Source organism: Gallus gallus, unplaced genomic scaffold (assembly GCF_016699485.2).
Source record: "Gallus gallus isolate bGalGal1 unplaced genomic scaffold, bGalGal1.mat.broiler.GRCg7b scaffold_44, whole genome shotgun sequence".
Lineage (NCBI taxonomy): Eukaryota > Metazoa > Chordata > Aves > Galliformes > Phasianidae > Gallus > Gallus gallus.
The window spans coordinates 324,297-339,430 of record NW_024095996.1 but is presented as its reverse complement, the minus strand read 5'-3'; the positions used below and the strand labels follow the sequence as shown (position 1 = coordinate 339,430).

At 49.9% G+C, this 15,134-nt stretch overlaps 1 protein-coding gene and 2 long non-coding RNA genes across 3 annotated transcripts in view; all 3 read right to left on the bottom strand.

Moving 5' to 3' along the window:
* Positions 1 to 386: 386 nt before the first annotated feature.
* Positions 387 to 6,873, bottom strand: LOC121108864. The gene is made up of 2 exons (XR_005843509.1): positions 6,348 to 6,873; positions 387 to 609 (listed from the first exon to the last, which is right to left on the bottom strand). It is a non-coding gene; the product is annotated as an uncharacterized LOC121108864 (long non-coding RNA).
* A 151-nt stretch (positions 6,874 to 7,024) lies between these two features.
* On the bottom strand, positions 7,025 to 9,421 carry LOC124417576. Its single transcript, XR_006932601.1, has 2 exons — positions 9,293 to 9,421; positions 7,025 to 8,614 (listed from the first exon to the last, which is right to left on the bottom strand). It is a non-coding gene; the product is annotated as an uncharacterized LOC124417576 (long non-coding RNA).
* Positions 9,422 to 14,457: 5,036 nt separating this feature from the next.
* The window catches only part of LOC121108869 (DNA-directed RNA polymerase II subunit RPB7), a 10,272-nt gene continuing 9,595 nt past the window's right edge, over positions 14,458 to 15,134 (bottom strand). Inside the window, 1 exon segment of the mRNA XM_046906185.1 lies at positions 14,458 to 14,501. Coding sequence (XP_046762141.1) covers positions 14,458 to 14,501 — 44 coding nt within the window.

Below are 15,134 nucleotides of genomic sequence, written 5' to 3'. Positions count from 1 at the left end.
AAGCGGCTGCTATAAGGGAATGTTAAATACTGGACCCAAGGCGTGAGTGGTATCATCGTGTGATCTGAGAGTAATTGGACGCTTGTTACACCCTGAAAATAATTGCAACCCTGGATTCGTTGTCAGAAGCTTAAGCTGTAACGCCATCCAGGAATTACAGTGGAATGTAGGAGACCGGCATTTCTGTTGGGAGTTGTGAGCCGAGCTATAAGGAGGAACACGTATCAGAGTTAACTGATCTACTGGCTATAAGTTGTGGAGCTTTGGGAACAAGAAAGAATCAAGAAGATTCAATATGGGGGGAGCGCAGAGAAAGGAGGCTCCCAGGCGAACCCACTTGGATGTATCTCGGCTCATTGGCGAGATATTGCCGGGGAGCCTGGGGGGACCGTGAGCAAGAAAACTTTAATCGAGCATTGTAATCAGTGGAGGTTGTTATACAAGTTGGGAAGTGGTGAAAAATGGCCTGTCAATGGCACTTTGATTTACAATACCCTTCTGCAGCTCATGTTTCAGGAGAGGGAGGGTAAGTGGGAGGAAACCACCCATGCTGACATGTTCTTCACCCTCCGTCATCACCCTGAATGGCAGCGGGATTGGGGTATGCTGCTGTTCCACGTGTAGCAGAAGGACAGCAAAGCAAAAGGAGCAGCAAAGCAAACCAAGTAAGGATCAAGGAAACAGAGGAAAGCGAAGCAATGGCAAAAGAGACGATCAACAACACAAAAGCTGATGAAACAACAGCCTGGAGGCTTCGACTCGCGGCCACCCAGAGCACGTCTGGAGCCTTTATGCTGTCACAGTGCGCTTCCGTGACGACAAAGGGCCCTCCCCAAGGACAGCTGGCAGCTGGGTCCAGGCACCTCAGCTGTGAGCTGCGCTCAGAGCAGCCGCTCGCCATGCCCTGGGCCTCAGAGCAGCCCCGGCAGCAGACAAGCTCAGCCTCATCCCGTTCGGGGTTCTGGTGAAGTATGACCGGGGAGTGGGATTGCTAAGAGCTGAGAGTTCCCCTTTTGGGCTAGGCTTTAGGGGGAAGGCTTCCCAGCTGGGCTTGCGCTCAAGGGTTACGTGTCAAGCGTTCTGCGTTTGGGGCAGCTCTCAGGGTTACCCTTTAAAAGGGGTAGGGGGAAGCATTCAGGCTACCGGCTTTGGGATGTTTACGGCTTCTCACCGGGGTTACGCTGCAGTGTCAGCAGTTTGGGTTAAGGGTTATGCCGTTACAGGAAGGGTAAAGGGCTCCATGCTGGATTAAGGGATAAGAGTTACGGGGTACCCTTCTCGGTTTGGTTTCAGTGGTTGCCCTTTTGGATTAGAATTACGAGTTAAGGGTTTCCCATTTGAGGGACAGGCTTTAGGATGAAGGGATACCCTTTGGCATTAGGCTTCAGATTTACCTTTTCCTGGCTGTGCTGAATGGTTAGCATTTTGTGTTAGCGATAAGTGTGAAGGGTTACCCATTTGTGTGACGTATAAGAGTTCCCATAGTCGTAGACATTTGTAGGAATATTCATAGAAAAACAAAACGATGGCTATGGATTTACAATGATGGCTATGGATTTACAATGATGGCTATGGATTTACAATGATGGCTATGGATTTACAATGATGGCTATGGATTTACAATGATGGCTATGGATTTACAATGATGGCTATGGATTTACAATGATGGCTATGGATTTACAATGATGGCTATGGATTTACAATGATGGCTATGGATTTACAATGATGGCTATGGATTTACAATGATGGCTATGGATTTACAATGATGGCTATGGATTTACAATGATGGCTATGGATTTACAATGATGGCTATGGATTTACAATGATGGCTATGGATTTACAATGATGGCTATGGATTTACAATGATGGCTATGGATTTACAATGATGGCTATGGATTTACAATGATGGCTAGTGGATTTACAATGATGGCTAGGGATTTACAATGATGGCTATGGATTTACAATGATGGCTATGGATTTACAATGATGGCTATGGATTTACAATGATGGCTATGGATTTACAATGATGGCTATGGATTTACAATGATGGCTATGGATTTACAATGATGGCTATGGATTTACAATGATGGCTATGGATTTACAATGATGGCTATGGATTTACAATGATGGCTATGGATTTACAATGATGGCTATGGATTTACAATGATGGCTATGGATTTACAATGATGGCTATGGATTTACAATGATGGCTATGGATTTACAATGATGGCTATGGATTTACAATGATGGCTATGGATTTACAATGATGGCTATGGATTTACAATGATGGCTATGGATTTACAATGATGGCTATGGATTTACAATGATGGCTATGGACGGACTTACAATGATGGCTATGGACGGACTTACAATGATGGCTATGGACGGACTTACAATGATGGCTATGGACGGACTTACAATGATGGCTATGGACGGACTTACAATGATGGCTATGGACGGACTTACAATGATGGCTATGGACGGACTTACAATGATGGCTATGGACGGACTTACAATGATGGCTATGGACGGACTTACAATGATGGCTATGGACGGACTTACAATGATGGCTATGGACGGACTTACAATGATGGCTATGGACGGACTTACAATGATGGCTATGGACGGACTTACAATGATGGCTATGGACGGACTTACAATGATGGCTATGGACGGACTTACAATGATGGCTATGGACGGACTTACAATGATGGCTATGGACGGACTTACAATGATGGCTATGGACGGACTTACAATGATGGCTATGGACGGACTTACAATGATGGCTATGGACGGACTTACAATGATGGCTATGGACGGACTTACAATGATGGCTATGGACGGACTTACAATGATGGCTATGGACGGACTTACAATGATGGCTATGGACGGACTTACAATGATGGCTATGGACGGACTTACAATGATGGCTATGGACGGACTTACAATGATGGCTATGGACGGACTTACAATGATGGCTATGGACGGACTTACAATGATGGCTATGGACGGACTTACAATGATGGCTATGGACGGACTTACAATGATGGCTATGGACGGACTTACAATGATGGCTATGGACGGACTTACAATGATGGCTATGGACGGACTTACAATGATGGCTATGGACGGACTTACAATGATGGCTATGGACGGACTTACAATGATGGCTATGGACGGACTTACAATGATGGCTATGGACGGACTTACAATGATGGCTATGGACGGACTTACAATGATGGCTATGGACGGACTTACAATGATGGCTATGGACGGACTTACAATGATGGCTATGGACGGACTTACAATGATGGCTATGGACGGACTTACAATGATGGCTATGGACGGACTTACAATGATGGCTATGGACGGACTTACAATGATGGCTATGGACGGACTTACAATGATGGCTATGGACGGACTTACAATGATGGCTATGGACGGACTTACAATGATGGCTATGGACGGACTTACAATGATGGCTATGGACGGACTTACAATGATGGCTATGGACGGACTTACAATGATGGCTATGGACGGACTTACAATGATGGCTATGGACGGACTTACAATGATGGCTATGGACGGACTTACAATGATGGCTATGGACTTACAATGATGGCTATGGACTTACAATGATGGCTATGGACTTACAATGATGGCTATGGACTTACAATGATGGCTATGGACTTACAATGATGGCTATGGACTTACAATGATGGCTATGGACTTACAATGATGGCTATGGACTTACAATGATGGCTATGGACTTACAATGATGGCTATGGACTTACAATGATGGCTATGGACTTACAATGATGGCTATGGACTTACAATGATGGCTATGGACTTACAATGATGGCTATGGACTTTACAATGATGGCTATGGACTTACAATGATGGCTATGGACTTTACAATGATGGCTATGGACTTTACAATGATGGCTATGGACTTTACAATGATGGCTATGGACTTTACAATGATGGCTATGGACTTTACAATGATGGCTATGGACTTTACAATGATGGCTATGGACTTTACAATGATGGCTATGGACTTTACAATGATGGCTATGGATTTACAATGATGGCTATGGACTTTACAATGATGGCTATGGACTTTACAATGATGGCTATGGACTTTACAATGATGGCTATGGACTTACAATGATGGCTATGGACTTACAATGATGGCTATGGATTTACAATGATGGCTATGGATCTTACAATGATGGCTATGGACTTACAATGATGGCTATGGACTTTACAATGATGGCTATGGATTTACAATGATGGCTATGGATTTACAATGATGGCTATGGATTTACAATGATGGCTATGGATTTACAATGATGGCTATGGATTTACAATGATGGCTATGGATTTACAATGATGGCTATGGACTTTACAATGATGGCTATGGATTTACAATGATGGCTATGGATTTACAATGATGGCTATGGACTTACAATGATGGCTATGGATTTACAATGATGGCTATGGATTTACAATGATGGCTATGGATTTACAATGATGGCTATGGATTTACAATGATGGCTATGGACTTTACAATGATGGCTATGGATTTACAATGATGGCTATGGATTTACAATGATGGCTATGGACTTTACAATGATGGCTATGGATTTACAATGATGGCTATGGATTTACAATGATGGCTATGGACTTTACAATGATGGCTATGGATTTACAATGATGGCTATGGATTTACAATGATGGCTATGGACTTTACAATGATGGCTATGGATTTACAATGATGGCTATGGATTTACAATGATGGCTATGGATTTACAATGATGGCTATGGATTTACAATGATGGCTATGGACTTACAATGATGGCTATGGACTTACAATGATGGCTATGGACTTTACAATGATGGCTATGGACTTACAATGATGGCTATGGACTTTACAATGATGGCTATGGACTTTACAATGATGGCTATGGATTTACAATGATGGCTATGGACTTTACAATGATGGCTATGGACTTACAATGATGGCTATGGACTTTACAATGATGGCTATGGATTTACAATGATGGCTATGGACTTTACAATGATGGCTATGGACTTTACAATGATGGCTATGGACTTTACAATGATGGCTATGGACTTACAATGATGGCTATGGACTTACAATGATGGCTATGGACTTTACAATGATGGCTATGGACTTTACAATGATGGCTATGGACTTTACAATGATGGCTATGGACTTACAATGAAGTAAAATGAAGGGAAAAAACAGCAAATGAAAGCAGTCACATTTAAAGCAATAAATCAGAAAAGGAAAGAAAAAACAATGAAAAACAAAAAACCACAGGAAGAAACAGACAAACCAAAAACGATAAGAAAACCCAAGAGCACAGAGCGCCCCAGAGCGCCCCACAGAAGGAACAACACACGAAATAGAAATTAAAAAAGGGAAAAAAAAGAGCGAAAAGCTACAACAAAAACATACATATTAGACGAAACGGAAAGACAAGAAATTTTCCAAAAACAGAACAAAAGAAAAAAACAAATGAACAAAAACAAAAATCTAATCAAAAAACACAAAAAGCAGAAACAAAACAAAAGCACAAGACACAAACACACAAAAAAGTAGTTTTCCTACTGCAGAAGTGCAAAAACAGCGAATCAAAACAACCACATTAAAGCAACAAACCCAAAAGCCCACAACAACAACCCAAAAGCCCACAACAAACCCAAAGCCCACAACAAACCCAAAGCCCACAAACAAACCCAAAGCCCACAACAAACCCAAGCCCACAACAAACCCAAGCCCACAACAAACCCCAAAGCCCACAACAAACCCAAGCCCACAACAAACCCAAGGCCCACAACAAACCAAAGGCCCACAGAGTGCCCCACAGAAAAGATCAGTGAAAAAACACATGAGAAAAAACACACAACATAGAAATTAAAAATGAGAAAAAATTAACAAAAATTGCAGAACCAAACAGCAAAGAAAAATACACAGAAAATCACATCACATTTAAAGCAAGAAAACTGAAAAAAAAATCGAAGAAAAAATCAACTAAAAAAACCCACAAAAAAAAAATCCAAGCACAGAGCGCACCCCACAGAGCTCCCCACAGAAAAAAACAACAGAAATAGACAAATGAAAAAACACACACAACACAGAAATTAAAATAGAGGAGAAAAACAAACAGAAACAGAAAAAGAGAAAATCAAAACCAAAAGACAAAAAACAACCTCCATAAGTACACAAAACGCACACATATGACAAGGAACAGAAACTGGATCCGATGTCATGGCAAAGCAAAGCTGACAAGTGACTGTGGTGCAGGCCGAAAGCTTACCATGTGTGCCTGGCAGGAGGAAAGGGCAGCCTGCCGGGGCACGGATCAGCCAGCCAGCTGAGGAAAAGCCTCAAGGCCATGGCAAGGAAAGAGGCAAGGGCACCCAGGAGGCGAGAAGCCATCTGAGCCATTGAGAAGGAAACAACAAGAGAAGGCAAGGGAAGCAAAGAAAATACATTCAAAAAATTCCACAGAAAAATAAGAAAAAGAAAGCAAAAAAAAACCCAACACAAATGGAAAACCAAATAAAGAAAAAGCAAAGCAAAACAACAAATGGAATACAAAGAGAAAGCAAAGAAGTCAGCAAGGAAGATAAAAATGAAGGATCAGGAGGGCTAATAGCAGGTAAGTAAAGGCGAGGTAAGGGGAAGGTGACGAGCATGGGGGCAAGGAAGGGGGGCAAGGAAGGGGGGCAAGGAAGGGGGGCAAGGAAGGGGGGCAAGGAAGGGGGGCAAGGAAGGGGGCAAGGAAGGGGGCAAGGAAGGGGGCAAGGAAGGGGGCAAGGAAGGGGGCAAGGAAGGGGGCAAGGAAGGGGGCAAGGAAGGGGGGCAAGGAAGGGGGCAAGGAAGGGGGGCAAGGAAGGGGGGCAAGGAAGGGGGGCAAGGAAGGGGGGCAAGGAAGGGGGCAAGGAAGGGGGCAAGGAAGGGGGCAAGGAAGGGGGCAAGGAAGGGGGGCAAGGAAGGGGGCAAGGAAGGGAAAAATTTAAAGGATGAAAAAGGAGAATCACAAAGGAATGCAAAGAGAACTAGCTTGAATAGGGCAGGAATGGAAAAGAAACAACAAAAGGAAAAAAAAAACAGTGGAAGGAAAATTGAAAGGAGCAGTAAAGAAAAGCAAAATGGAAAGGGGAAAAGAAAAAAGCAAAACTAGAAGGCATAGCAAAGCAATGAAATACCGAGGAAAAGAAAAAACAGAATGGGGTATCATGGCAAAGCAAAGGACTCAAAGAAATTCAACAAGAAAAAAAACACCATCCAAAATTGTTCAAAGAAAACAAATAATGACCATAAGGATACAAGCAAAGCCACCGACAGAAAAGCAAACAAGCAAAGAAGAAAGGAAACCAAAGCAAAGCGAGAAAGCCATGAAGCCATGCAAAGCAATGCAAAGCAAAGGTATGAAAGGAAAACCAAAGAGCAAAGCAAAGCACCAGAAAAACAATAAAAAGAAATGAAAGAAAAGGGACTGAAAAGGAAAGGAAACTAACAATAAGTCATTCGATAAGAAGAGAAAGGGGAAGGAAAAAAAGGAAGGCAAATAAATGAACTGGAAGGAAGAAAACCACATTAAGGAAATAAACAATGGAAAGCGAAGCAAAAGCGAGCAGTACAGAAATCTGAATTAGAATTAGAAGGCAGAGCAAAGCAAAGCAAGTAAGGGCAAGGCTAGAGGAAGGAGACAGGCAAGGGGACAAGGATACAGGCAAGGAAAAGAAGGCAAAGAAGAATGCAATTACAAAACAAATAGGAAACTGAAAGCAGAGCACAGAAAAACCACTGGAAAAGAGGAGAAAATACAGAGAGACTTTTAGAACGAACAACAATAAGCGAAAGGCGGCCCAAGGAAGAAAGGGAAAGCGAAAGGCGGCCGAAAGCACAGCAGGAACACACAGAGAACAGCACTCAGTTAAACAGTCAGAAAGAGAAATGGAAGCAAAAGATCAACAAAGTACATCCAAGTTAAAAACCAACTGAAAAAGAGGAAACACGAAAGCAACGGGAAGAAGAGAGAAGAAGCAGAGTAGGAAATAAAGCAAAGCAAAGCAAACCAGAAAGCAACGCAAAGCAATGCGAAGCAGAGGTGAAAAGGAAGAACAGAAGAGCAGAGCAGAGCAAAGCAAAGCAAGGGCAAATAAAGAAAGCCTCAATTCTGGCAGCTCGACCCACCTGGCGCTTCATTTGTTGCTCTTCATCGGCCCGACTGCTGGGCACACGACATCTGCACGGCACACCTTTACAGCCACCTTCCTTATGGTTCAGCACACAGCTCAGCAGCCCAAAGAGGTTTACCCCTCCGCTGCCAGCTGTTTTCTTCCCACTGCTGGAACCACCCCCAGAAGGCATTTGCCACCATCCGTGAGGCAGTGGAAAGAGAAAGCATTGGCCACCCCTCCCGTTCAGCAACACCTAAGGCCAGCGGGACAGCCTTTCCCTCTGCAAATGCCCTTCCTTCTCCTTTTCCTTCAGGGGCCTCTGCAACTCGTCCTGTGGGGCTCCACACGGCAGCTTTCCATCTGCGCCGCTTCCCCACAACACCACACGCCCCACCTGTGAACAGGGCACGTTTCGTCACATCCCACATCCTGACCTCAATCCCAACCCCCATCCCGGCCCCACAGCCCACATCCCACCCCAACAGACCACATCCCGGCCCCACATTCCACATCCCAATGCAAATCCCAATCCCACACCCCTCATCCTATCTCCCACATCCTAACCTCGATCCCAACCCAACATTCCAGGCCAACAGCCCCCATCCCGGCCCCACAGCCCCCATCCCAATGGGAATGCCAATACCAAATCACTAATCCTATATCCCAACCCCAACCTCAACCCCCAACCCCAACCTCACAGCCCCCATCACAATGCAAATCCCAATCCCACACCCCGAATCCAATACCCCACATCCCAATCTCAATCCCATATCCCTAATCCCATATCCCAGACCTATATCCCAACCCTGACACCACACCCCCAATCCTATACCCCACCTTCCAATTCCACACCATAATTCCAATCCCAATCCCGCAGCCCTAATTCCATATCCCACATCTGAACCCCAATCCCACATCCATTTCCCAACACCACAGGGAGGTGGGTTATGGCCGCACAGGGCACTCCTCTCCTCTCCTCTCCACTCCTCTCCTCTCTTCCCTCCCCACCCCTCCCCTCCTGGCGCTGCTCTCACCCCACCCTTCTCCCTCCGTCCCTCCCTCCCCCCGGTACCGCAGAGCTCAGCACCGCTCCCGTCGTGCCGCGGTTCCGTCCCGGTGCTGTTCCGCCGGCGGTGCCGTGCGGGGCGGCCCGGGCTGCGGAGCGACGCCGGCTGAGGGGAGAGCCGGGCGGGCCCGAGCCGGCTGCCAACAGCCGCTCCCGCGCGCTGCACCTCAGCCAATGGGAGCCGGCGGCGCTGCCGCTGAGCAATGAGAGGATGGGGGCGGGACGGAGCTGCACCTGACCAATGAGAGGCTGGGAGCGGGATGGAACTGCAGTTCAGCCAATGAGAGTCCGGGGCCGGTACAGAACTGCACCTGACCAATGAGAGGCCGGGGGCGGGACAGAGCTGCACCTCAGCCAATGAGAAGATGGGGGCGGGACGGAGCTGAGGAGGGGCCTGGAGTGTGCCCTATTGCAATAGGGGATGGGATTGGGATTGGGATTGGGATTGGGGGTGTGGGATTGAGATTGGGGTGTGGGATTGGGGTTAGGATTGGGATATGAGATTTGGGATTGCGATGGATTGACACATGGTACATGGGGCTGGGATGTGGGATTGGAATTGGGATTCGGGATACGGATTGGGATGCGGGATACGGGATTGGCATGTGGGATTGGGAATGAGGTGTGGGATTAGGATTGGGGTTGGGATACGGGATTGGGATTGGGGTTGGGATTGGGATGCGGGAAGTGGGTATACGGGTACGGGACAGACTTGGCAAAGGTATGGGAATGATATGGGGTAGAGTTGGGACGGGATATGGATATGGGATGGGATTGGGATGATCATAGGATGGGATAGGTATATGGAATAGATATGGGATGGACACGGGATGGATGCGGGGATATGGATTCGGGAAGGCTGTGGGATGGAAATGGATATGGGACATGGGGTACAGGATGGGGATAGGATATGGGATGTGGGGGTATGGATGTGGGATGGCTTTAGGATGGGGTATGGGATTGGATAAGGGATGGGACATTGATACGGGATGGATAAGGAGATGGGATCGGTTTGAGATGAGATATGGATTTGAGATGGATTTGGGAAGATTATGGGATGGATAAGGTGATATGGATAGAGAAAGATTTGGCATGGAGTTGGGATGGGATATGGATAGGGGATGAGATATGGGATGGGATATGGATATGGGATGGGCTATGGATACGGGATGGATTTGGGCTATGGTTGTGGGATGGATATGATGGTTTGGATATTGGAAGGGTTATGGATACAGGATGGGATATGGGATGGGATATGGATATGGGATGGCTACGAGATGGGGCTGTAGTGGTTATAGGGCCATGGGGGCTATGGGGCTGGGATGCTGCAGTGTCCCCCAAAGCACCCCCCGGTGTGACACACGGAGCCCCACAGCCGCTACTCGGCCCTTTATTCACATGGAGGTGGCATCCCCCAACCCCCCGTTATCACGAAATAAAACTTTAATCCCAAAAATAAATGGTGCCCCCCCCCCCCCACCCCATGGGAACAGTGCGGTCTGCAATGGGGGCGCACAGAATGGGTCCCCAGAGGGGGGCCCCCAACTTTGGGATGTGACGCCATGGTGGGATGTGGGGGCAGTTCCCACCTCTGGGACAGACTCCAACTTTGGGGTGTGACACTGTGGAGTGTCCCCAGCTTTGGGGTCAGACACCATTGGGGTGACACAAAGGTGTCCCCAACTATGAGGTCTGACACTGTGGGGGCGTCCCCAACTTTGGGGTGTGACACTGTGGGGGGGACACAGAGATGTCCCAACTTTGAGATGTGACACTGTCGGGGGCGTCCCCAACTTTGGGGTTGTGACACTGCCGGATGTCCCCAACTTGAGGTGTGACACTGTGGGGGTTTGCCCCAACTTTGGGGTGTGACACTGTGGGGGTGTCCCCACTTTGGGGTGTGACACGGTGACGCGGTGCCCCCACTTCCCCTGGGAAGTCCTCAAGCTGCTCACGGTGTCCCCAACTTCGACGCAATGCCCCCAGGGGGGTCCTTTTGTCCCTTTTGCGTGAAGGTGACACCCAATGACAACGCCGCCGCGGTCACGGCTGTTCCACACTGATGTCACCCGTGGTCCCCTCTGCTGGTGGCACAGAGTTCACCTCCCGTCCTTGGGACAGGAGGATGGTGACAGCGCCACAGGGCTCCGGTGTCACCGGGTCCGGCTGCAGGCAGGCCTGGAGGGGTGACAAAGGACAGCGGGAGGCTCAGTGACAGCACCCCTTGGACACCCAGGACACATCTGGGACATCTTCAGACCCTTCCAGAAGACAACAGAACCCACCTAAGGACCGCCCAGACCCTCCAAGTCCTCTCTGGGACATCCCCAGACCCTTCTGGATGGCTGCAGGACCCCCCCCAGACCCACATGAGCATTCCTGGACATCCCAAGACACTCCTGGGACAACTTCAGACCCCCCCAGACCCACATGAGCACCCTTTGGACACCCCAAGACACTCCTGGGACATCTTCAGACCCTTCCATGAAGACAACAGAACCCACCTAAGGACCGCCCAGACCCTCCAAGTCCTCTCTGAAACATCCCCAGACCCTTCGGGATGACTGCAAGGATGCCCTGGGCACACCTGGAGACCCCCTGGACCCTACACGATCCTTCTTGGTACATCTCCAGACCCTTCTGGATGAATCTGCGGACCCCCATGGATCAACAGGAGGACTCTCTGGACCCTACAAGGCCTTTCTGGGACACCCCCAGACCCTTCTGGATGGCTCCAGGACCCCCCAGACCCACATGAGCACCCCCTGGGCACCCCAAGACACTTCTGGGACATCTTCAGACCCTTCCAGAAGACAACAGGACACTCTGAGCCCACCTAAGGACAACCCGGACCTTCCCAGTCCTCTCTGGGACATCCCCAGACCCTTCTGGATGGCTCCAGGACCCCCCAGACCCACATGAGCACCCCTTGGACATCCCAAGACACTCCTCCAGACATCTTCAGACCTTTCCAGCAGACAACAGGACCCTCTGAACCCACCTAAGGACTGCCCAGACCCTCCCAGTCCTCTCTGGAAACATCCCCAGACCCTTCGGGATGACTCCAAAGATTCCCTGGGCACACCTGGAGACCCCCTGGACCCTGCAGGATCCTTCTTGGATATCTCCAGACCCTTCTGGATGAATCCACAAATGAATCCATGGATCAACAGAAGGACCCTCTGGAACCTCCAAGGCCTTTCTGGAACAGCCCCAGACCTTCTGGATGGCTCCAGGACCCCACAGACCCACATGAGCACCCCCTGGACACCCCAAGACACTCCTGGGACATCTTCAGACCCTTCCAGAAGACAACAAGATCCTCTGAACCCACCTAAAGACCCCCAGACCCTCCCAGTCCTTTCTGGGCCATCCCCAGACCCTTCTGGATGACCACTCAGACCCACACGAGGGCTCCCTGGACCCTCGCAGACTCTACTGGGACATCTCCAGATCAGCCCAGAGACTCCTCAGAGCTCCTGGGCCCATCGTGGGAGCTGCCAGACCCTTCCAGGGGCCCACAGGACCTACCTGGGGACTCCCTGGATCCTCCTTGGACATCTCCAGACTCTTCTGCATGAGTCCAGAACCCCCTGGATGCCCCAGACCTCTCTAGGACGTCTCCAGATCCCTCGGCACGATTCCAAGGGGGGACAAGGGGAGCTGAAGAGGGGGAGAAAGGGGTTAGTGGGGCTTCTGTGGGGTGGAAAGGGAGTCTGGGGGTGGAGAGGGGGTTGTGTGGAATCTGGGGGGGGGGGGAAGGTGTGAGTGGGGCTGCTGTGGGGTGGAGGGAGGGGAGAGCTGGGGGTCGTGGGGGGCTTCTATGGACATAAAGGGGGTCCCGTTGGGGGATACTGGGGGTCAAAATGGGGGGAGCGGACTCCAGAGGTCAGGGAGGAGGGCATGGGGGGTACAGGGGACTCCAGGGGTCAGCACATGGGGTCAGCAGGGGGGAGGGAGAAGGAAGAGGGAAGACGGGGGACCCCGGGGGGCAGACAGAGGGGAGTCAGAGGGGGGAGACGGATGGAGGGGCCAACGTGGGGAGAGCTGTGGGGGGGGCGGGAAAGGAGACAGAAGGGATGAGAGCGGGGGGAGCGAGGAGGGATCGGGAGGGAGGGGGACAGACAGAGGACCCTGGGGGTCAGAACGGGGAGCGGGGGAGGGAGGAAGTGAGGGGAGGGGTGGGAGAGGACTCCCCGCCCCGGCGCCCCCCCCGGACACCCACTCGCAGAAGCTGAGGCGGCGCTCGGAGCCCCGGGGCCGCCCCGCCCCGCTGCCGCCCGGCCGCCTCATCGGGTCGCAGCGTGATGACGTCACTCCGCGGCGACGCCGCGTTGCTCCGGAGACGACGCCGCGCATGCGCTGTCGCCGCGGGGTCGGCTTCCGGCGCGTGCGGGGAGTGGGGGCCGCGCTGCCGCCGTTGCGACGCAGCCGGGGATGGTGGCCGGGAGTGGGGCTGTGGGTGGGAGATCCGCAGCAACGTGCGGGAAGGGAAGGGAAGGGAAGGGAAGGGAAGGAAGGGAAGGGAAGGGAAGGGAAGGGAAGGGAAGGGAAGGGAAGGGAAGGGAAGGGAAGGGAAGGGAAGGGAAGGGAAGGGAAGGGAAGGGAAGGGAAGGGAAGATAGGGAAGGGAAGATAGGAAGGAAAAAAAGGGAAGGAAATGAAAGAAAGGAAGGTAATAAAAGAAAGGAAAGGAAGGAAGAATAGATAGAAAAGGAAAAGAAAAGTAAGGAAGGGAGGAAAAGGAAGAAAGAAAGGAAAGGAAAGAAGGGAAAAAAGAGAAAAGGAAAGGAAATGAAAAGGAAGGAAGGATCGAAAAGGAAGGAAAGAAAGTAAAGGAAAGAAAAGAAAGTAAGGGAGTAAGAAGGAAGGGAAGGAAGTAAAAAAGAAGAGTAAGAAAATAAGAAGGAAGGAAGGAAACGGGAAGAAGAAGGAGAGAAAGATAGGGGAGGGAAGGGAAGGGGACGGGAGGGCAGGGGAGGGGATTTTCTCCTCACTTGTTCCTCCTCACTAACTTTGCATGGGGACATAAATGAACACTTGTCCCTTCTGCCTCAATGACTGTGCCTCACGAGAAGCACCGGACTTCCAGTAGAATACTTCTCTCTTTCGCCTCCAAACGTGCAAGGACATTTTCCTCGGGTCCCACATGCGCTGTTAGGAAGAAGTGGCTCAGCGTGGCCTCGTGAGCCGCTCCGCTCGGCAGCCGGTAACGTCTGAGTGCAAAAACACAGTGAGCTGATGGAACTCCGTGTGAAGCTCATCCAACATCCAAACGTGCTTTGAACACCTCCATGGTCGGTGACTCCACCACCTCTCTGGGCAGCCAATTCCAGTGCCTGACCACCCTTTCAGAGAAGTAGGATTTCCTAACGTCCAGCCTGAACCGTCCCTGGTGCAGCTTGAAGCCATTCCCTCTAGTCCTATCACTGTCACAGGAGAGAAGAGGCGGACCCCAGCTCACTACAACCTCCCTCTGGGTAGTTTACAGACAGCAATAAGATCTCCCTGAGCCTCCTCTTCTCCAGACTGAACAATTCCCAGCTCCTTCAGCCACTCTTCATAAGGCCTGTGCTCCAGACCCCTCACCAGCTTTGCTGCCCTGCTCTGGACACGCTCCAGGGCTCTCCATGTCTTTCTTACAGTCGAGGGGCCCAAAACTGGACACAGTACTCGAGGTTGCGGCCTCACCAGTGCTGAGTACAGGGGGACAATTCCTTCCTGTTCCTGCTGGCCACCACTATTTGTGATACAAGCCAGGATGCCATTGGCCTTCTGGCCACCTGGGCACACTGCTGGCTCATGCTCAGTCTAGCGTCAATCAACACCCCCAGGTCCATTTCCTCTAC